Here is a 22600-nt window from a genome sequence, read left to right on the forward strand (position 1 = left end):
TATCTTCTGTTGTTGAGTGAAGTTGTTCTTGTCGGACCGCATATATCAGCGTGCACCAATTCGAGGGGCCTTCTTGCTCTCCACGATGTCTTCGTAAATGGAAGTCTATGAAACTTCCCTAGAATACAACCTTCACATACTTTATCTCCACCGTCGATATTGGGAAGACCAATTACCATGCCTTTTGATTTTAGAACCTTTAAGGATCTGTAGTTGAGATGCCCGTATCTCAAATGCCATAGCTTTCCTTCGTCAATATGGTTGGTACTCATTGCACAATTTTCAATTGATGGCATAGATAGGGGAAAGACAAAATTTCCTGACATTTTTACTTTTGCCACCAATTGATTATTAATTTTATCGTAAATTGTGCATTCTCCGTCTTCGAAATGTAGTGAGTACCCTTTTCTTATAAGTTGTCCAACACTTAATAAATTTTGAGCTAGGCCAGGAACATAAAGAACATCAGATATGTATCGAGTTTTACCTGACCTTGTACGTACGGATATGACTCCTCTTCCTTCAACATTCTGGAACTTTCCATCTCCAAGTTTGACTGGCGGAATCTCTTGTTCCTCCAATTTTACGAAATATTCTTTGTTTCCTGTCATATGGCTGCTGCATCCGCTGTCGACGTACCATATACCTTGCGATTCTTGTTGCGAGGTGAGGCAGGAATAGAATACTTGATTCTGAGAATTGTTTTTCTCGGAATAGTTTGCTTCATTAAGCCAACAATCTTTCTCCATGTGATTTAATTTATCACACTTGGTGCACTTATACTTGCAATCTTCAGTTGCATGTCCAAAATTTTTGCAAACATTGCATCGGAGATTTGAGGAGTTATTTTTTCCGTACCTTTGATTGTTGTTTCTATAACCTCCTTTTCCTTTTCCACGTCCGCGGGAGTAATTTCTGGGTCCTTGATTTGACGTCGACCCTTTCTCATACTGCGAGTTGGATGATGATCCCCCTCTAGAGCTTTCTTTTTTGGCTTCTGTATTTTTCTTCTCACTGAAATTTATTTTTGATTGAAATGCCTGCTCCAATGGTTGCTCCGCGAACCTATTTATTCTTTTCTCGTGCGCCTCGAGTGAACCCATTAATTCATGTACCGAGAGAGTCGATAAATTTTTTGATTCTTCAATGGCAGCGACGATATGATCAAATTTGAATGGTAAGCTTCTTAATATCTTTTCTACCACTCTTTTATTTTCAATGGTATCTCCATAACTACTGATTTGATTTACTATGCCAGTAACTCTTGAGAAGAAGTTCTGGATAGTTTCATTTTCTTTCATAAGTAAATTATCAAAATCTCGCCATAAATTTTGTAGTTTAATGGAGATTACCTTTTCTGATCCTTGGAATGCTACTTTGAGAATATTCCAGGCCTCCTGTGAAGTTTTTGCCACCGAAATTCGAGGAAAAATAGCTTTGCTTACGCCCTGTTGTAGAAACAGTAATGCTTTAGCATCTTTCTTCTTATTTTCCTTATACTCTTTTTCTCTGCGTCCGTCCATGACGACAGAGTTTCTGCTGACTCTGGTACTTTATAACCTTCTTCTATAAAATCCCATAGGTCTTGTGAAATGAATAGTGTCTTCATTTGTAGACTCCAATAATCGTAACTCTCACCATCAAAAATTGGAATTAGACTTTGGGCATAGTTGAAACCTTGAATATTTTGGTTAATTGCCATGAGTAGAGTTTTAGGATTACTGGGTTAGGTTTGCTCTGATACCAAATTTGTTGGCGCAATGCGGAAATGTGATGGGTTTATGGAAATGATTTTGAAAGAGAGGTTGGTTAATTGGAAAGTGAGGCTTTGATTAATATGAAAATGAAAATGTTACAAGAGGTTTGTGTAGCAACTTTGGCTTCCACTAGTTGTTTACAAAGAGGCACTTTGGCTCTTACTCTAACTCTAGCTCTCACTCTACTACTTGGTTACTCACTTGAGTTTTTTTGATCAAAATGAAACCATGGAGTGCCTATTTATAGGCCTAGTGAAGAAAACTCTAGAAATGAAAATTCTAGAGACTATGATCTACTATGCCTTAAGAGAATTCTAGAGAAAGAATTCTCTAGATTACATGTGACTAAAAAGAAGACTCTAGAGGCCCAAAAACTCTAGAATGTATTGGGCTTTACCTAGTCTAGGGAACTTCAAGATTATTCTAGAATAATGATCACAAATTAATTTTTATTTTTAACAAAAAACTCCTAAGAAAATATCAAAACTACAAAGTGAGAAAGGTCTTTGAGAGATTTATTTTGAAATACATCTTTTTGGAACAATTTTGTTTTCAAGTTTCTCTTGGTATTTGGGGAAGATACATGTTTAGTTTGTTGCTCTAAACTTATTTTCATGTTTCCATATTCAGACAACATCATCTTTACAAATTGAATTATTCGCAAGAAAAACTCAAAGTATTCATGATCACAGTACGGGAATGTAAATCCAAAAACCCATCTTCAAGTGAATAATTTTTGGTTCGCATCACCCAACAACATATTTGGAGCCTCTTATGGTCAATTAAGTTTCCATATTCTGTTACAGTTTGATTCCCTAATTAAATTAATTTTGTGAGTTTTAGATTGTGTTTTCAGAATGCGCAGGTAAATATTTCTTAACCACTTGCTAGATAGATTTCTGACAATGGGGAAGAGGATGAATGTCGTTTGTGAGTGAAACAAAATATCATATATATTCATTGGATTCCTTACTATGATCAAGACTTTGAATTTCAGGCGATAAAGATGCAGATACAAAAGGATGTGATGTTGAGAAGTAAAAGCCACAACATCCTTTCAACATTAGATAGTGACCCTTGATCCATTTTATTCAAGCATAGTATTTGGAAAAACGAAGAATCCCTTATTTACTGATCAAAAAGAAGAATAAAGGAGGACAAGATGAAAGACAAAAGTTGTACAAATAAGAGGATGGAACAGCGGCAAAAAAATAAATAAATCCTATATACATCAAGAATGATTTAGGTGACTCTCTACACTGATATTGATCAAGCCCCGAGACACGAATATCCGGTGCAAACGCACCGGGTTAGAAGCTTGTAATATATGTAGCCTGACTATTTGTTTTGTTGATAAAGACTATCTAGATAGTATTTACATAAGAAAAATATGTAATGACTATAATCTAAAAATCTGTAGAGTTTACATAAAATACCTCTTTTGAAACCCAATTTTTTTAAAAAAATTATCAGTTCCTGTTAACTAAAAAAATAGAATTGTTGGTTACTCAAAATTTAAAGCGTTCATTAATTTAAACAAAAACCATATTAAGTTCAACTTGAATTTAAAAACTAAAATATGTTATATCTCTTTAAAGGAAAGAAATTATAGTTGGATTATTTCATTATCTTGTGAATCATCTATGTCGATTACTTCATCCTCTTCGAAGGATCCTTTTGCTTTTTTATTATGTCTCGGCTGGGGATAGGTTACTAAGATCCATATCCATTAATGCATTATTTAATTTTGTTGTAATTGTGTTTCATAACTTTGTTGTTGGTTAGGCAAATCAATTAATCGGGTGAAGTTTCGTTAGTTGTTCTTCTCTAATTCCTTCCTTCCTTGCTAATTCCTTGAACACTCTAACATGTCTAGTTTGTTTATGGGCCCCTTTGTTTATTGATACTTCATTCTTCCATTGTTAATGGGCCCATTTGGATTGAAGCACTCCCGCATCCCCTTCCCAGAAAATGAAACCTATTTTGAGGCATATTCATTTTTTTGAGGCATACTCATCCATTATATTATCTAGGGTGGATTTATAAGGGGTGTCTAAAGGTAGTGTAATTACCTATATATTTCTAAAAAATTTCAATTTGTCATAGTTCCCTTATCCTCAAAAACCTAAAATTAAAAATCAAAGCAAACTTTAAACTTAAACATCTAGGACTCCAATTCAATAAAGAAATTAATCAAACAAAGGAAACACGAATCGAAGTGAGCGATATTGGAATGCGAAATCCAAATCTCAATTGCTCTTAGATGTATTTTAGAATGTATGCGTAACAAACCCATCTTGTTTTGATTGATTTTATTTTGTTTGATCGGTAGAATATGATTTCAAAAATGAAATTAGGGTTTTTTGAAGATCAGTTCGGCTGATCTTGCAGTATCAATTTTGAGCCGAACTTAGTGTATGATTTAGAGAAACACTATGTTCGGCTAATGCGAATTTACAATATTTTCAGCCAAACCTCAATTTTCCAGCCGAACCTCAATTTTCCAGCGGAACCTCAATTTTTCAGGACGAACCTAATGGATGATTCAGTTTCTGAGTGAAGTTCGGCTGATCAGCAGATCTGGGTTTTAAAAATTCAATTTTTTGGCAGATTCAACTTATAAAAGGAAATAAAACCTCGATAGAAGTTTACCTCTTATTTGAATTTACCCCCTTAATGTTAGTTATATGGTGAACACATTTAATCCAAAGCTCAATGTTTCAACGAAAACACAACGCGTTGCGCATCTTGATCACTTTAGGTATTTTGCTGCACTCATCTTAATCGCAGTTGAGAAAAATTAAATAGAGAGCTCACGAAAAAAAAATATTAGCCCAGCCCAACATGAATTCCTGGTTCCGTCGCTGGACCGAACTGATTGGTTCATTCAGTATACTCTAAACTACAGCACGTGGCGCAAGTGGAATGGCTCGTTCATTGTTTCAGGGGATAAATGTGGTGTATATCATGGGGTGATGATTCATGCAACGTCGTCTATATACATACGTATAGAGGCATTGACGTTGGACGCATCTCATTTGTTGGAGGAAGTGGGCCCCAGAGGCGGAGCATATGTAAAGCAAGGGTGTGCAATTGGCCAATGAACCATTTTTTTTTTTGGGGACTACACAAAAATGGCGGGGACTACTTTGTGATATGAATGTCTACCCTATACTTATAAAGGGCGTCCTAAAATGTGGAAATGACTAATCTACCGTTAACCTAATTAAAATTAAAACTAATCTAATATATAAATACATATATATATATGTACACACACATATATAACCTAATCTAACAGGGTGTTAGTCCTCAAGGGAATTGGGGGAGTTGGGTGTAGTTGTGTTTTTTCCCGTTAGTCGTGAGGGAGTTCGAGGGAGTCTCTCAAAATCCCCGTTAGTCGTGGGAGAGTTCAGAAGAGTCTCCCAAACTCCCTAAAAAACCCGTTAGTCGTGGGGGAGTTTGAAAGAAACTCTTAAACTCCCTGTTAGTGGTAAAAATTAGAATGATAGGGAGTTTGTTTTTTTTGGGGAGTTCTAGGGAGTTTATAGTGTATTTTTGCCTCACTCCAAATCTCTCAAAAAAGTAGAGATTTTGGAAGAGTCTCTCAAACTCCCTACACTCAACACACCAAACTCTCTCAAACTCCCTATACTCTCTTACACTCCCTCAAAATCCCCAAGATTCAAAATACATTAAACTCCCTCCAACTCACTCGTGGACTAACCCCCTGTAAATCATTAGCAAAACAAAATCAAAATCATAACAAATCCATTATTTTTAATTTTTCACAAATCCGTTACTATTAGAGGGTTCATTTTCTTGTCTTCCTTCCGCTTCATCGTCTCGATTCAAAAAAATTCCACAAACCCATTACTTTGTTGAAAAAATGAGTAGTAATCATCAAAATGAGTTGAAAATCGAAATTGCAGAGAGAAGTTCGGGTAGGAATAATGTGAAACAGTTTGTCGAACTAGCCGAACTTAGCTTTAATGGAATTTTTTCTTTCAGAGAAAAGTTCGGTTACCTTGCAAAAAAAAATTCCCAGACGAACTTTTAGTTCGGTTACGTCGCAACTTCTTTTCCTTTTTCTCCTAGCCGAACTTTTAGTTCGGTTACGTAGCAATTTTTTTCTCCTAACCAAACTTTTCTCTGAAAACCTATATATTGAGTTCGGTTTCGTCGATTTTTTTTCCCAGGCCGAATATGTGGTTCGGTTACGTCGCAACTTTTTTTCCTAAATGAACTTTTTTTTGAAAGCAAAAACTCCATTAAAGCTGAGTTGGGCTACCTGTGTTTTCGGAACCATTAGCCGAACTACACTTGCAGATGAGTTCGGCTACCTGTTCTTCAGATATCCCAACCGAATTCTATTTCCATGGTCGAAATCAGTTTATAAATTTTTCGTTTTTACGAAAGATTTTGCCAATTCAAGCAAGATTAACTAAATTTGAAGTATACCTAAGTACCCAAAACCCTCATTTCGAAATCAACCATCTTATATTAAAAAAAAAACAAAAACCTTCTTCTCAAGTATTATTCTTTTAAAAACACCCAATTAATTAATCTGATCTCACTAATTAATCATTATACTAACACGGACTAATTTAATTACCAAGAACAAGTTTGGTATTAAAAAAAATTAGATAAGGGGTGACTCATTATTACTTCTAATATCCATCCAAAAAATGGAGAGTAACCCCCACCATTTTTGAATATTCCCCAAAAAAAACGGTTCTTGGCCAATTGCACACCCTTGCTCGCCCTCACCCAAGATACCCACCGCCATTCAGTTATGCGAAATAGTGTATCTCCCGGCTACTACGCATGCGGAGCCACAATCTATGGTTCCCTGGGATTGGTGGTGCTGTCTTTTGGAAATGGAATCCCACAATTGTCCCGCCTCCCGTAAGGTCCATGGGAAATCAATAAATTCATCTGCATTTTCTGTAGCAAAAAGAAAAAATTGATTGATGGTGGAAGAAGACACATGACATATATTACCAGGCATTGATTAATAAGGACACTTTTGCATTTTGAGGCTACAATCGCATGGAGGACTTGGGTAGTTGGGTGTGTTTGTACTGTTTAGTTTTTAGCCCCATTACAAAACTACGATAAGATTCCCCCTCTCTGCTCAATTATTTGAGTCATGCTCCTTAGTACTAGTAATATTTAATGGTGGGGAGATAGATCTATAGAAACAAAGAAATCTAGAGTGAAAATAATTAAGTGGTGATGGTAAAGAAAGGAAGCAAAATTCCAACTCTCGTGAACACTCTGTCGTTACTAATCGTGCTAGTGTTCTACGTGTTCAGTACAAGTAGTAGTATTAGTAATGCTGAAGTTACAAATTTTACTAATAATGATCTGCCTTCAAGATCGTCATTACTGGAAGAATTTAGTGAAGAAGAAGAAATGTTAATGGAGTCGGAGATTAGTAGAAGATTTCTTCTTGGTCAAACTAAAGGCAAGAAGTACATCACATATCCAACTCTTAAAAAAGGAGCAGCAGCCAGTTGTAACTCAAATTCATATAGCGGTTGTTTAGGGAAAACATCAAATCGGTATGATAGAGGTTGCCTCAAGATTTACCGATGTAGGCACTGAAAGAAATGGATGATGATTTTGGCAGATTGATCTGAAGATCAAAAGGTAAGAAGTGTAGATCTGATCAATTACAAGGTCAATATTCATGAATTAGCAATCTAGCAGTACCATTATTTTTATAAATAATGTATAAAGACTGTTATGAATTAATATGTAGTAGTAGTAGAATCATTTTGTAAACTCAAGCTTTTGTTAATTTGATGCTTCCAGAATGTCACTTGGACAAGGTAAGTTTAAATTTCTGCAACAAGTACTGATTTACTTGGGCAAGCTAAACTAGAATCCAGTTCTAAATGGTCTAGTATGACGCAACTTTTGTTACATTAGGCAAAGTGAATTACAAACCTTTTGGTCCATTTTTGACATTCGGCAATGTGCCGGCTGCAATGGTATATGGCACTTTATTCTACGATCAGAAGACAAGATATTTTTCATATGCGAGGACTTGCAATTTTGCTTCAACCAAACTCAACTACTACCAGTCTACCATTGCCACCAACCGGGCGCTGCGACACCCATTGCTAGCAGATTTCTAAACACAACCACTAGTCACTACCATAAAATTTAAGAACGATTTTTTGGGGACCATGGTTTTTTTTGGGGGACCATGGTTTTATTTGGGTAAAGACATTAGAAGTAAATCTAGGTCACCCCTTATCTAGATATTTATGTTAATACCTAAATTACCCTCTTGATTAATTTTGGGTGATGATTAGCTAGTGTTAATAATAGTTAGTGTAATGATTAAGTTAAAGATAATTAGTGAGATTAAAAAAATCAGATGAGTTTTTTTTTTAAAGAAGTACAATTGAGAGAGTAAAGTTAGAGAAGATGAAGAAGGAAAACATGAAAAACGATGGATTTTACCAACCACAACCGGAGGAAGAATATTTGGGTACCCAGGTATGCTTCAAACTTAGATAATGTTGGTTGAATTGCTCCAAACTTTCAAAAAATGAAATTTTTTATGTAAATTTGGGCCAGTTCGGTTAACCATATGTCAACAACATGTACCCGAACACATCTGAAAGTGTAGTTCGGTTACCATATGTCAAGAACATGTAACCGAACACACCTGAAAGTGTAGTTCGGTTACGTTTTCCAAACACGCAGGTTACCGAACTCGCTCGTTAATGGAGGTTTTGGTCCTACAATGCAATGTTCGGTTACCTAAGATAAAATGATAGGTAACAGAACTTGACAATTTATTTGATTACATCTTGTGTGTTCGGTTAGTTTGCAAACTTTAACGCAACCAAGTTCCCAACCGAACTTCAGGTTAAAAGTAACCTAGTGTTAGAAGTTCGGTTGGTTCGCAAACTTCAACATATTTTGCGAATCAACCGAATTGGGCTTATAGGTAGAGTTCGGTCACAAGAAAACTTAATAATTTTGCGAACGAACCGAATTTATGGACTTGTATTATTCTAATACAAGGAGTTCAGTTAGAAGTATTTTTTCACGAATCAGCCGAACTTTATTGGCTAAGTTCGGTTATTTTGGAACTCAACATAGTGGCCAGAACAACACAGTTCGGTTAGATTGGATTTGTTTTTTTTTCGGTTCTAAGGGTGGAGTTCGGTTACTTTGTAATTTTAATTTTTTTTGCTAACCAACCGAACAGAGAGTCCGGTGACTTAGTTTTAAATCCAATAGAACCGAACTGTTCTTCGTATTCTTCATTTTAAAGAAGTTCGGTTAGTAAACTAGGGTTTTTTGGAAAATCGACCTAACCGAACATGGCTCTGTAACTCCTATTAAAACCTTATTTTGATGATTTTTATTCGCTTGAAGCAATCAAAATCAAATTAAAGCGAAGGGTTTGTTGGAAAAACCTCTGGAGTGGACCAATGACAGAATCAGGTTACGGCTGGCGTCTTTTATACTCGATAAAATTATTATGTAACCGAACTTAATTGTGATTGCATTGATGTTGTTACATTTCTTAAATAGGCGGTGGGTGGTGGTGGTGGGAGGAGGTGGTGGTGGTAATCGGTGGTTGGTGGTGGTGATAATCGGAGGTGGTGGTGGTGGTAATCGGCGGTGGTGGGCGGCGGTGGTGGGAGGAGGTGGTGGTTATATATATATAGGTGGTTATTAGGTTGGTTTTAAATTAAATTATGTTAAGGGTAAGTTAATCATTTCAACGTTTTAGGAAACCCCTTATCACTATAGGGAAGGTGGCCTAATAAAACCATGATCCCCTCAAAAAAAAACCATGATCCCTCAAAAATCATTCAAATTTAAAGCTTCAGCACCAAGCTTTGTTGATATTTTCGAAGAAAAAGGCCCATATGCTGCAAGCCTAGTTGCGAGGTCACGTATCTCCATCACAAGTATCTTTGGTTTGGTAACAGATTACGGAGAGTCTTCCTTGTGGGTAATTAAGTTAAGTAATTGATGTCGACAATCTTTGGTTTGGTGTTTTGGTCGCAGTCCTGTTTTTAGACTTACGATGATCAATTTGATGTCTAACTCAAAAATTACTAAATGGGGCATCTTTTCGTGGAACGACCGATGTACCAAGGCCGGCAGTCAAAAAGATACTTTCAAGGTAAACGCAGACGGCAACAATCTTAATAAAGTATTCAATAAGTTATCAATCCGTGATCTTTGAGTGGTTGAACATGTTTCTTTCCCATGTATTTTTCTTCATGCTTGATATAGATAGATTATGATCCAAATGATACACAAATCGAAACCATCAAAACAAATTTTTTTTTGATGGGACCAAACAACAAATAGAGAGACATATCCAGGAAGCAAGCTAGTCATCTTAATTCTTAAAATTGAACGACGGGGCCTGCTGTGACGGCCGGGGTCTGTGTAACAAGGAATTCACGAAGCTCGTAATCAGATTCGAGTAGGGACATTTGTTGTTCATCCAATGTAACCCATGCTTCTATTCCACACCCATCGCTTGTATCCATTAATATGCATACGTTCTTAGCGATGACATTGACGGTACATATCCATGTTGGTTTACCCCATCCAAAATCACTTTCATAAAATGGAAACCTACACCAACTAGTAATGGTGTGTAATTCCATTTCTTCTTTGTTGAACCTTTCATGAACATCTTGCAGAGACCTGACCAGTCCATAATTGACTTGAAATTCATATTTGATGTAGTCGCCATTGATTTTCCTAATCGAGGATCTCAGAGTTTCCACCAATTTATGCAACTCGATATCACCTGGCTTGTTCGATAGTCCTACTAGTGCAGGCGCAATGAAGTTCCCAAAAGAATGGTCAGGCAATGCAGGAATCATCCTTTGGCGTAAATTCACTGCCATACATAACATGAATGGTTTTGAATTTTGTGATGATGACTCTAATACTTTATCTGCCTTACCCTTGAGCTTCGAAGCACACTTCCATAACAACGCTGTCACTGATTCCACCTTCGTCGGGTTTGCTACATGTGAATTATTGGCAGATTTGGCTTTAAGAGCAACAATTTTGGATGAATCAATTACAAACCTCTTGCAAACAGTTTGATCTCACTGTCTTCTGAGTTCATTTTAAATGGCAGAACACTAGGTACTTCATTCGGAGGGAAATGAAAAGCAGCGTCAATACTAGGAATAATGGTAGGTTCTTTTTCTTTATGAATACCTTCAATATTCCCTAGACGAGCACTTGTTCTTGCCCAAGCATTAATAAATGTGCCCAATGATGCTGCATCAGCGATCTTATGCAACATTGAAACACCAATTACCATTCCTCCACAATCAAACATGTTAACTTGAATTACTAGTTGAACTAGATTATCTCTGCATGTACCTAATTCCGTAATGTAATGGAGGTTAGTAGGAATGAATTGATTCATAATATAACCTTCATCAGGATGTTTGCTGAGGACTTCAGAGAGACGAACATCGACTCGAGTTTCCAAATATTCAACACCATAATCATCACAATCGACAATTTTGTTATCTTTCCCGATTGTTCCGGCTAACGGGTAGAAATGGGTTAACGCCTCGGACAACGATTTCTTTAAATCATTGGATTGTTCCAACACATTTTTGCCAATATCGCTCGCATGGTAGAACAGGAGGATAGGAAAGGAACGGCTGGAGTGATTTGATCCAAGAAGGAAATTGTTAAGTTCTTTAGGTTAAAAGGTGTTAGGGAAGATGGTTTGATAGTTTCTCTTGAGATTACTTCAACTTTCATTCCCATTTTTTTTTTCTACACTATCTTGGTTTTACTCAAAACTTGCATTTTCTTCATTTATATAGAATAATGCCAACTTGACTATTGACCTGACCTTGGACGTTGACCGTTAATGGACCTTTTGACTGTTAGAGACCGTTAGTCCACCATAATGGACCAAGCCTTGTGTATTGGGCTTGCTTAGTGGACTTGGGCTTAGGTTTAGTTTTCTTATTTTGACTTATTGGACCTTATGGTCTGAATTAGCCTTAGTTTCTTCTACAAAGTTGTAGATATTCATTGGACCTACTAAATGGAGTATGAACTGACTCGATTGTATTAGTAAACCCTTAGATATGCTAAAGGTAGAGAATGAGAGAGTGCAATCCATAAATCGGCTTAGACCATTAGATAAACTTGTTATGAACCTTGTATGAACCTTTTGGCTAATTCCTTAGAGTGCTTGTGTGATTAAAAATTACTCTTTTATTAACAACGATCTATTGAAGGATAAACCAGTGGATAGTAGATTTCGAGGTAGGCATGGCTTGTGATCAAAACAGGTGAGAACTCTGTAACCTTCTTGTAATCACTGAGTTTTCTTTCTATCTGCGAGCATGATGTGCTTTTACTTCTTGTGAGCATATTTGTGTATAATTGAATGGGTATGTGGTGATATGCGTTGTCTAATTTCCTCGTAAGGAGTGTCTGTGTATCCCCACAGCTTCTTGCTAAGTTAAGTAGCGCGAGATTTGCAGTATTAGCTAGTAAAGCGAGATGTGTGGTATTATTACTTTTTATTTTATACCCTATTGTTGTCTTCAGTAGCGCGAGATGTGCAGTATTATAAACGAATATATCTGGGAAAATTATGCAAGTGCATGTTGTACTTTATTATTATATCTATATGAGATCTGTAATTGGTGTCAGAGGTGTTGAATATTTTCCTAGATTCTTGTACTTAAATTGTTATGCTTATAGTAGTTGTTTGTGATTACTTGAGAGTTATATGTTTTCAATTGGGAACCCCTTTGGGATGATGTGCTCACTAGTTCCCACTTCACTTTCAGTAATCAGAAGAAAACGTGCACGTGAAGATATCCGTTTTCGTAGCGTAAAGTTTTAGCAAACTGGAGATGTATATTTATCATTTATGTATGTACTATTTCTCTGTAAACAACACAGTATTATATTCATATCACTCGAGAGACTTTCATTTATATAATATCAGAGAGTTTGGGTTTTTCTATTAGCAGTTTATGTAATTATGATTCTTAAAATCGATAATCTAGATTTGGTGCTTCAATTAGGTTGTAATCCTATTAGCGAAAAAGGTGATTAGGTTGGGGTGTCACAGTTTTAGGGGTGCACAAAGTCTGTTACCATCCCAATGATTCAAGGGTCTCAACAATGGATGTCTTCTTTTCACTCACAACTGTCGTAACTCAGCCTGTAGTTGACAACAGTTTATTACCAACAACTACTACTACCCAGTTTGGTCGGAAATTACTATAAGACCGCAAATTCAATTTTCGCTTGCAACACTAGTCAACGCAGATTCTAGCTCAGTGAATTCTAGGATAGCTCATATTTTCCAACAACTGCCACTAGTCTAGTTCTACACAACTGATGTAGTTCAGTTTCGCATTAACTACTACGACCGAGTTTCGATTCAACTACTGCAGCCCAGTTTTGCATCAACAACTACATCTCACTTTCAACAATTGTTTTCGCATCTATTACTGCAATCCAGTTTCACCAGTAACTGTTCAAGTCATATCTCGCCCGCAAACATTGCACTCCAGTTTCAGACAACTATTACGCTCTAGTATCACGCTTCCATTGAAGACCAGTTCGGCCTTCAATCCATTTTTGTATACAACAATGGTTTGTGCTCACCTGCTACCCTTCGATATTCCAATCTCAATAACCTCACTTATGTGCGTCTTGATTATGATTTCCGCAAACAACGAGGGAAGGTCGCCATTCCCTTCAACAACAGTAATCTACACTTGGGGGGGAATTTTGTCATTGACCAAGGGAAACGAAACTTCTTAGCCCCACAACAAGTTGGAAGTTAAGATGGGGCGATGTTTGTACCATGAGTAAAAATGCCACATAATTGGCCAGATTACTACTTGAATCACCATTTGGCCCTCATTCAAGTGTCGTTCATCCAACCAACTCAGTATACATGCTAACCGATTCTGCAATCCGGTCAATGGTCAAAGTCAATGACCATTCAACCATCAAAGTCAAAGGTCGATCAACTGTCAAAGCCTTGTTAACAATCACGTTTCCAGCCACGTTTCCAGCCACGTTGCCAGCCAATTTCTAACCATGCTGCCATCATGTTTCTAACCATGTTGCGAACCGTGCTGCCATTCAGATTTCAACCATGTTTCCAACCGCGTTGTCATCCATATTCAGCCATGTTACCAATCGTGCTATCAACCTGCCTCCATCCATGTTGCCAGCCATCCAGTCTCCAATCATGTTTCCCCTCAAAACAGTCTGTTAATTAAAGATCGACAGGCGCAGTCAACATCAAAAAGTCAACCATGTAGTCGAAGTCAAGGTCGTTGGTCAAACCGGGTAGCCCGTATCAATTTGTCCCGTTTCCACCGATCTAGTGCAAAAACCCTGGAAGAAGATTTTGAAAGTTTCTGGATGACTTGCTGACCAAATTGCTGGACGGAAGTTCTGGAATGTTCCAGATGACCTGTTCGCTAAGTTACTTTTGTATGAAATTTATCTCGAAATTAGGGTTTAACCTAGATATTCAACTGTATAAATTGAGGAGAATCTCAACCCTAAAGGGACACACCCTAATACACCAACCAACCCTAAGATCAAAAATCAATTGTATCAATCACATCAATAAAATATCTCTCCTTACGGGGATTTATCCGTGGATGTAGGAAAAACATGCTGAACCAATTTAAATTTTTGTCTCTCATATTTATGTTTGTTTTGTGCAAAACCCTAGTTTTCATCATCATCATCAAGCCAATTGTGTTTTGTGCCTGGAAATATTTCCGGGTATAAACAATAAGATCAAATCCAAATTGAGAGTCTTGAAACAAAGAAATACCTGCAGGCGGTGCCCTCCGTAATCTCGATCTGTTGTGCTTCTATCTGTACTTAAATTGGTTGTTGAAGTTAAATCATTGTCGTTCCTCTGCGGGTTACTTGGAATCCTTCGTCTAAGTGGTTTCACCAAAAGAAGGCATTTGCATACGTATAATGTAAATCAGCAAAATATGGATCTTATTTTATTAGGAATAATCAAGTTTTAGATAACATTTGAAACGTATAAGTAACTTCACTGAGAGCCGTCTTAAGATCTCATATTCTATTATATCTTCATGAATAACACTACAACTTCTACTATTACCACTACTATTACGACCACAAGTGATTCAATATCTATATTCCCATTTTCACAGCCACTGATTATCATTCTTGTAAAAAGTTTGAAAAATATTACACAGAAAGAGAGTGAATAACTTGGACCTACGGTGATTACTTGGGTCAATTGAAGAAGAAAACCTCATGATAAATCAGCTTCAATTTTTCTGTGAATTTTGGTTTTTACTATTTAACTATATGTTGTTGTTTTGGGGATATTTTGGAATTCTTGATGAAATGGGATTTTGTTAATTTTATTTCTCTTAGGGGAGGTAACTCAAATTACCAATCTTACAAGGGGAGGTACTTCAAATTACTCCCTGTTTTTTAATTTATTTTTACAAAATTTATAGGGTGACCGAACTGATTGGGTTCATTCCGTATACTCTAAATTACACCACGTGGCGCAAGTGGAATGGCTCGTTCATTGTTTCAGGGGACACATGTGGTGTATATCATGGGGTGATGATTCATGCAACGTCGTCTATATACATACGTATAGAGGCATTGACGTTGGACGCATCTCATTTGTTGGAGGAAGTGGGCCCCAGTGGCGGACCATATGTAAAGCAAGGTGTGCAATTGGCCAATGAACCATTTTTTTTTGGGAACTACGCATAAACGGTGGGGGACTATTTTGTGATATGAATGTCTACCCTATACTTATAAAGGGTGTCCTAAAATGTGGAAATGACTAACCTACCGTTAACCTAATTAAAATTAAAATTAATTTAATAAATACATATATATATAGACACATATATAACCTAATCCAAATCATTGACAAAACAAAATCAAAATCATAACAAATCCATTATTTTTAATTTTTCACAAATCCGTTATTATTAAAGGGTTCATTTTCTTCTCTTCTTTCCGCTTCATCGTCTCGATTCAAAAAATTTCCACAAACCCATTACTTTGTTGAAAAATGAGTACTAATCATCAAAATGAGTTGAAAATGGAAGTTGCAGAGAGAAGTTCGGCTAGGAATAATGTGAAACAGTTTGTCGAACTAGCCGAACTCAGCTTTAATGGAATTTTTTCTTTCAGAGAAAAGTTTGGTTACCTTGCAATAAAAAAATTCCCAGCCGAACTTTTAGTTCGGTTACGTCGCAACTTCTTTTCCTTTTTATCCTAGCCGAACTTTTAGCTCGGTTACGTAGCAATTTTTTTCTCCTAACCAAACTTTTCTCTGAAAACCTATATATTGAGTTCGGTTTCGTCGATTTTTTTTCCCAGGCCGAACATGAGGTTCGGTTACGTCGCAAATTTGTTTTTCCTAAACGAACCTTTTTTTGAAAGCAAAAACTCCATTAAAGCTTTGTTCGGCTACCTGTGTTTTCGGAACCATTAGCGAACTACACTTGCAGATGAGTTCGGCTACCTGTTCTTCAGATGTCACTGCCGAACTTTATTTTCATGGTCGAAATCAGTTTATAAATTTTTCATTTTTACGAAAGATTTTGCCAATTCAAGCAAGATTAACTAAATTTGAAGTATACCTAAGTACCCAAAACCCTCATTTCGAAATCAACCATCTTATATTAAAAAAAAAACAAAAACCTTCTTCTCAAGTATTATTCTTTTAAAAACACCCAATTAATTAATCTGACCTCACTAATTAATCATTATACTAACACGGACTAATTTAATTACCAAGGACAAGTTTGGTATTAAAAAAAATTAGATAAGGGGTGACTCATTATTACTTCTAATATCCATCCAAAAAATGGAGAGTAACCCCCACCATTTTTGAATATTCCCCAAAAAAAACGGTTCTTGGCCAATTGCACACCCTTGCTCGCCCTCACCCAAGATACCCACCGCCATTCAGTTATGCGAAATAGTGTATCTCCCGGCTACTACGCATGCGGAGCCACAATCTATGGTTCCCTGGGATTGGTGGTGCTGTCTTTTGGAAATGGAATCCCACAATTGTCCCGCCTCCCGTAAGGTCCATGGGAAATCAATAAATTCATCTGCATTTTGTGTAGCAAAAAGAAAAAATTGATTGATGGTGTAAGAAGACACATGACATATATTACCAGGCATTGATTAATAAGGACACTTTTGCATTTTGAGGCTACAATCGCATGGAGGACTTGGGTAGTTGGGTGTGTTTGTACTGTTTAGTTTTTAGCCCCATTACAAAACTACGATAAGATTCCCCCTCTCTGCTCAATTATTTGAGTCATGCTCCTTAGTACTAGTAATATTTAATGGTGGGGAGATAGATCTATAGAAACAAAGAAATCTAGAGTGAAAATAATTAAGTGGTGATGGTAAAGAAAGGAAGCAAAATTCCAACTCTCGTGAACACTCTGTCGTTACTAATCGTGCTAGTGTTCTACGTGTTCAGTACAAGTAGTAGTATTAGTAATGCTGAAGTTACAAATTTTACTAATAATGATCTGCCTTCAAGATCGTCATTACTGGAAGAATTTAGTGAAGAAGAAGAAATGTTAATGGAGTCGGAGATTAGTAGAAGATTTCTTCTTGGTCAAACTAAAGGCAAGAAGTACATCACATATCCAACTCTTAAAAAAGGAGCAGCAGCCAGTTGTAACTCAAATTCATATAGCGGTTGTTTAGGGAAAACATCAAATCGGTATGATAGAGGTTGCCTCAAGATTTACCGATGTAGGCACTGAAAGAAATGGATGATGATTTTGGCAGATTGATCTGAAGATCAAAAGGTAAGAAGTGTAGATCTGATCAATTACAAGGTCAATATTCATGAATTAGCAATCTAGCAGTACCATTATTTTTATAAATAATGTATAAAGACTGTTATGAATTAATATGTAGTAGTAGAATCATTTTGTAAACTCAAGCTTTTGTTAATTTGATGCTTCCAGAATGTCACTTGGACAAGGTAAGTTTAAATTTCTGCAACAAGTACTGATTTACTTGGGCAAGCTAAACTAGAATCCAGTTCTAAATGGTCTAGTATGACGCAACTTTTGTTACATTAGGCAAAGTGAATTACAAACCTTTTGGTCCATTTTTGACATTCGGCAATGTGCCGGCTGCAATGGTATATGGCACTTTATTCTACGATCAGAAGACAAGATATTTTTCATATGCGAGGACTTGCAATTTTGCTTCAACCAAACTCAACTACTACCAGTCTACCATTGCCACCAACACCAGTGGCGCTGCGAACCCCATTGCTAGCAGATTTCTAAAACACAACCACTAGTCACTACCATAAAATTTAAGAACGATTTTTTGGGGACCATGGTTTTTTTGGGGGACCATGGTTTTATTTTGGGTAAAGACATTAGAAGTAAATCTAGGTCACCCCTTATCTAGATATTTATGTTAATACCTAAATTACCCTCTTGATTAATTTTGGGTGATGATTAGCTAGTGTTAATAATAGTTAGTGTAATGATTAAGTTAAAGATAATTAGTGAGATTAAAAAAATCAGATGAGTTTTTTTTTAAAGAAGTACAATTATTGAGAGAGTAAAGTTAGAGAAGATGAAGAAGGAAAACATGAAAAACGATGGATTTTACCAACCACAACCGGAGGAAGAATATTTGGGTACCCAGGTATGCTTCAAACTTAGATAATGTTGGTTGAATTGCTCCAAACTTTCAAAAAAATGAAATTTTTTATGTAAATTTGGGCCAGTTCGGTTAACCATATGTCAACAACATGTACCCGAACACATCTGAAAGTGTAGTTCGGTTACCATATGTCAAGAACATGTAACCGAACACACCTGAAAGTGTAGTTCGGTTACGTTTTCCAAACACGCAGGTTACCGAACTCGCTCGTTAATGGAGGTTTTGGTCCTACAATGCAATGTTCGGTTACCTAAGATAAAATGATAGGTAACAGAACTTGACAATTTATTTGATTACATCTTGTGTGTTCGGTTAGTTTGCAAACTTTAACGCAACCAAGTTCCCAACCGAACTTCAGGTTAAAAGTAACCTAGTGTTAGAAGTTCGGTTGGTTCGCAAACTTCAACATATTTTGCGAATCAACCGAATTGGGCTTATAGGTAGAGTTCGGTCACAAAGAAAACTTAATAATTTTGCGAACGAACCGAATTTATGGACTTGTATTGTTCTAATACAAGGAGTTCAGTTAGAAGTATTTTTTCACGAATCAGCCGAACTTTATTGGCTAAGTTCGGTTATTTTGGAACTCAACATAGTGGCCAGAACAACACAGTTCGGTTAGATTGGATTTGTTTTTTTTTCGGTTCTAAGGGTGGAGTTCGGTTACTTTGTAATTTTAATTTTTTTTGCTAACCAACCGAACAGAGAGTCCGGTGACTTAGTTTTAAATCCAATAGAACCGAACTGTTCTTCGTATTCTTCATTTTAAAGAAGTTCGGTTAGTAAACTAGGGTTTTTTGGAAAATCGACCTAACCGAACATGGCTCTGTAACTCCTATTAAAACCTTATTTTGATGATTTTTATTCGCTTGAAGCAATCAAAATCAAATTAAAGCGAAGGGTTTGTTGGAAAATACCTCTGGAGTGGACCAATGACAGAATCAGGTTACGGCTGGCGTCTTTTATACTCGATAAAATTATTATGTAACCGAACTTAATTGTGATTGCATTGATGTTGTTACATTTCTTAAATAGGCGGTGGTGGTGGTGGTGGGAGGAGGTGGTGGTGGTAATCGGTGGTTGGTGGTGGTGATAATCGGAGGTGGTGGTGGTGGTAATCGGCGGTGGTGGGCGGCGGTGGTGGGAGGAGGTGGTGGTTATATATATATATAGGTGGTTATTAGGTTGGTTTTAAATTAAATTATGTTAAGGGTAAGTTAATCATTTCAACGTTTTAGGAAACCCCTTATCACTATAGGGAAGGTGGCCTAATAAAACCATGATCCCCTCAAAAAAAAACCATGATCCCTCAAAAATCATTCAAATTTAAAGCTTCAGCACCAAGCTTTGTTGATATTTTCGAAGAAAAAGGCCCATATGCTGCAAGCCTAGTTGCGAGGTCACGTATCTCCATCACAAGTATCTTTGGTTTGGTAACAGATTACGGAGAGTCTTCCTTGTGGGTAATTAAGTTAAGTAATTGATGTCGACAATCTTTGGTTTGGTGTCTTTGGTCGCAGTCCTGTTTTTAGACTTACGATGATCAATTTGATGTCTAACTCAAAAATTACTAAATGGGGCATCTTTTCGTGGAACGACCGATGTACCAAGGCCGGCAGTCAAAAAGATACTTTCAAGGTAAACGCAGACGGCAACAATCTTAATAAAGTATTCAATAAGTTATCAATCCGTGATCTTTGAGTGGTTGAACATGTTTCTTTCCCATGTATTTTTCTTCATGCTTGATATAGATAGATTATGATCCAAATGATACACAAATCGAAACCATCAAAAACAAATTTTTTTATTGATGGGACCAAACAACAAATAGAGAGACATATCCAGGAAGCAAGCTAGTCATCTTAATTCTTAAAATTGAACGACGGGGCCTGCTGTGACGGCCGGGGTCTGTGTAACAAGGAATTCACGAAGCTCGTAATCAGATTCGAGTAGGGACATTTGTTGTTCATCCAATGTAACCCATGCTTCTATTCCACACCCATCGCTTGTATCCATTAATATGCATACGTTCTTAGCGATGACATTGACGGTACATATCCATGTTGGTTTACCCCATCCAAAATCACTTTCATAAAATGGAAACCTACACCAACTAGTAATGGTGTGTAATTCCATTTCTTCTTTGTTGAACCTTTCATGAACATCTTGCAGAGACCTGACCAGTCCATAATTGACTTGAAATTCATATTTGATGTAGTCGCCATTGATTTTCCTAATCGAGGATCTCAGAGTTTCCACCAATTTATGCAACTCGATATCACCTGGCTTGTTCGATAGTCCTACTAGTGCAGGCGCAATGAAGTTCCCAAAAGAATGGTCAGGCAATGCAGGAATCATCCTTTGGCGTAAATTCACTGCCATACATAACATGAATGGTTTTGAATTTTGTGATGATGACTCTAATACTTTATCTGCCTTACCCTTGAGCTTCGAAGCACACTTCCATAACAACGCTGTCACTGATTCCACCTTCGTCGGGTTTGCTACATGTGAATTATTGGCAGATTTGGCTTTAAGAGCAACAATTTTGGATGAATCAATTACAAACCTCTTGCAAACAGTTTGATCTCACTGTCTTCTGAGTTCATTTTAAATGGCAGAACACTAGGTACTTCATTCGGAGGGAAATGAAAAGCAGCGTCAATACTAGGAATAATGGTAGGTTCTTTTTCTTTATGAATACCTTCAATATTCCCTAGACGAGCACTTGTTCTTGCCCAAGCATTAATAAATGTGCCCAATGATGCTGCATCAGCGATCTTATGCAACATTGAAACACCAATTACCATTCCTCCACAATCAAACATGTTAACTTGAATTACTAGTTGAACTAGATTATCTCTGCATGTACCTAATTCCGTAATGTAATGGAGGTTAGTAGGAATGAATTGATTCATAATATAACCTTCATCAGGATGTTTGCTGAGGACTTCAGAGAGACGAACATCGACTCGAGTTTCCAAATATTCAACACCATAATCATCACAATCGACAATTTTGTTATCTTTCCCGATTGTTCCGGCTAACGGGTAGAAATGGGTTAACGCCTCGGACAACGATTTCTTTAAATCATTGGATTGTTCCAACACATTTTTGCCAATATCGCTCGCATGGTAGAACAGGAGGATAGGAACAGGAACGGCTGGAGTGATTTGATCCAAGAAGGAAATTGTTAAGTTCTTTAGGTTAAAAGGTGTTAGGGAAGATGGTTTGATAGTTTCTCTTGAGATTACTTCAACTTTCATTCCCATTTTTTTTTTCTACACTATCTTGGTTTTACTCAAAACTTGCATTTTCTTCATTTATATAGAATAATGCCAACTTGACTATTGACCTGACCTTGGACGTTGACCGTTAATGGACCTTTTGACTGTTAGAGACCGTTAGTCCACCATAATGGACCAAGCCTTGTGTATTGGGCTTGCTTAGTGGACTTGGGCTTAGGTTTAGTTTTCTTATTTTGACTTATTGGACCTTATGGTCTGAATTAGCCTTAGTTTCTTCTACAAAGTTGTAGATATTCATTGGACCTACTAAATGGAGTATGAACTGACTCGATTGTATTAGTAAACCCTTAGATATGCTAAAGGTAGAGAATGAGAGAGTGCAATCCATAAATCGGCTTAGACCATTAGATAAACTTGTTATGAACCTTGTATGAACCTTTTGGCTAATTCCTTAGAGTGCTTGTGTGATTAAAAATTACTCTTTTATTAACAACGATCTATTGAAGGATAAACCAGTGGATAGTAGATTTCGAGGTAGGCATGGCTTGTGATCAAAACAGGTGAGAACTCTGTAACCTTCTTGTAATCACTGAGTTTTCTTTCTATCTGCGAGCATGATGTGCTTTTACTTCTTGTGAGCATATTTGTGTATAATTGAATGGGTATGTGGTGTGATATGCGTTGTCTAATTTCCTCGTAAGGAGTGTCTGTGTATCCCCACAGCTTCTTGCTAAGTTAAGTAGCGCGAGATTTGCAGTATTAGCTAGTAAAGCGAGATGTGTGGTATTATTACTTTTTATTTTATACCCTATTGTTGTCTTCAGTAGCGCGAGATGTGCA

General features: G+C 36.9%; 2 protein-coding genes across 2 annotated transcripts; both read right to left on the reverse strand.

The window, feature by feature from the left end:
- Window positions 1-10150: 10150 nt before the first annotated feature.
- Window positions 10151-11091, reverse strand: LOC113272212 (vinorine synthase-like). Its single transcript, XM_026522087.1, has 2 exons — window positions 10851-11091; window positions 10151-10785 (listed from the first exon to the last, which is right to left on the reverse strand). Exons 1-2 carry the CDS (start codon window positions 11089-11091, stop codon window positions 10151-10153), a joined length of 876 nt encoding a protein of 291 aa, XP_026377872.1.
- A 9290-nt stretch (window positions 11092-20381) lies between these two features.
- LOC113272218 (vinorine synthase-like) lies at window positions 20382-21784 on the reverse strand. The gene is made up of 2 exons (XM_026522095.1): window positions 21082-21784; window positions 20382-21016 (listed from the first exon to the last, which is right to left on the reverse strand). The coding sequence occupies exons 1-2, from the start codon at window positions 21782-21784 to the stop codon at window positions 20382-20384; spliced, it is 1338 nt and encodes a 445-aa protein (XP_026377880.1).
- Between the last annotated feature and the right edge of the window lie 816 nt (window positions 21785-22600).

Source organism: Papaver somniferum, chromosome 1 (assembly GCF_003573695.1).
Source record: "Papaver somniferum cultivar HN1 chromosome 1, ASM357369v1, whole genome shotgun sequence".
Taxonomy (NCBI): domain Eukaryota; kingdom Viridiplantae; phylum Streptophyta; class Magnoliopsida; order Ranunculales; family Papaveraceae; genus Papaver; species Papaver somniferum.

Coding starts and splice junctions, on each gene's coding strand:
- LOC113272212 (XM_026522087.1), bottom strand. CDS start 11,091: ATGGTAATTGGTGTTTCAATGTTGCATAAGATCGCTGATGCAGCATCA. Junction 10,786..10,850: donor GATCAAACTGTTTGCAAGAG/GTTTGTAATTGA, acceptor ATTCACATGTAG/CAAACCCGACGAAGGTGGAA.
- LOC113272218 (XM_026522095.1), bottom strand. CDS start 21,784: ATGGGAATGAAAGTTGAAGTAATCTCAAGAGAAACTATCAAACCATCT. Junction 21,017..21,081: donor GATCAAACTGTTTGCAAGAG/GTTTGTAATTGA, acceptor ATTCACATGTAG/CAAACCCGACGAAGGTGGAA.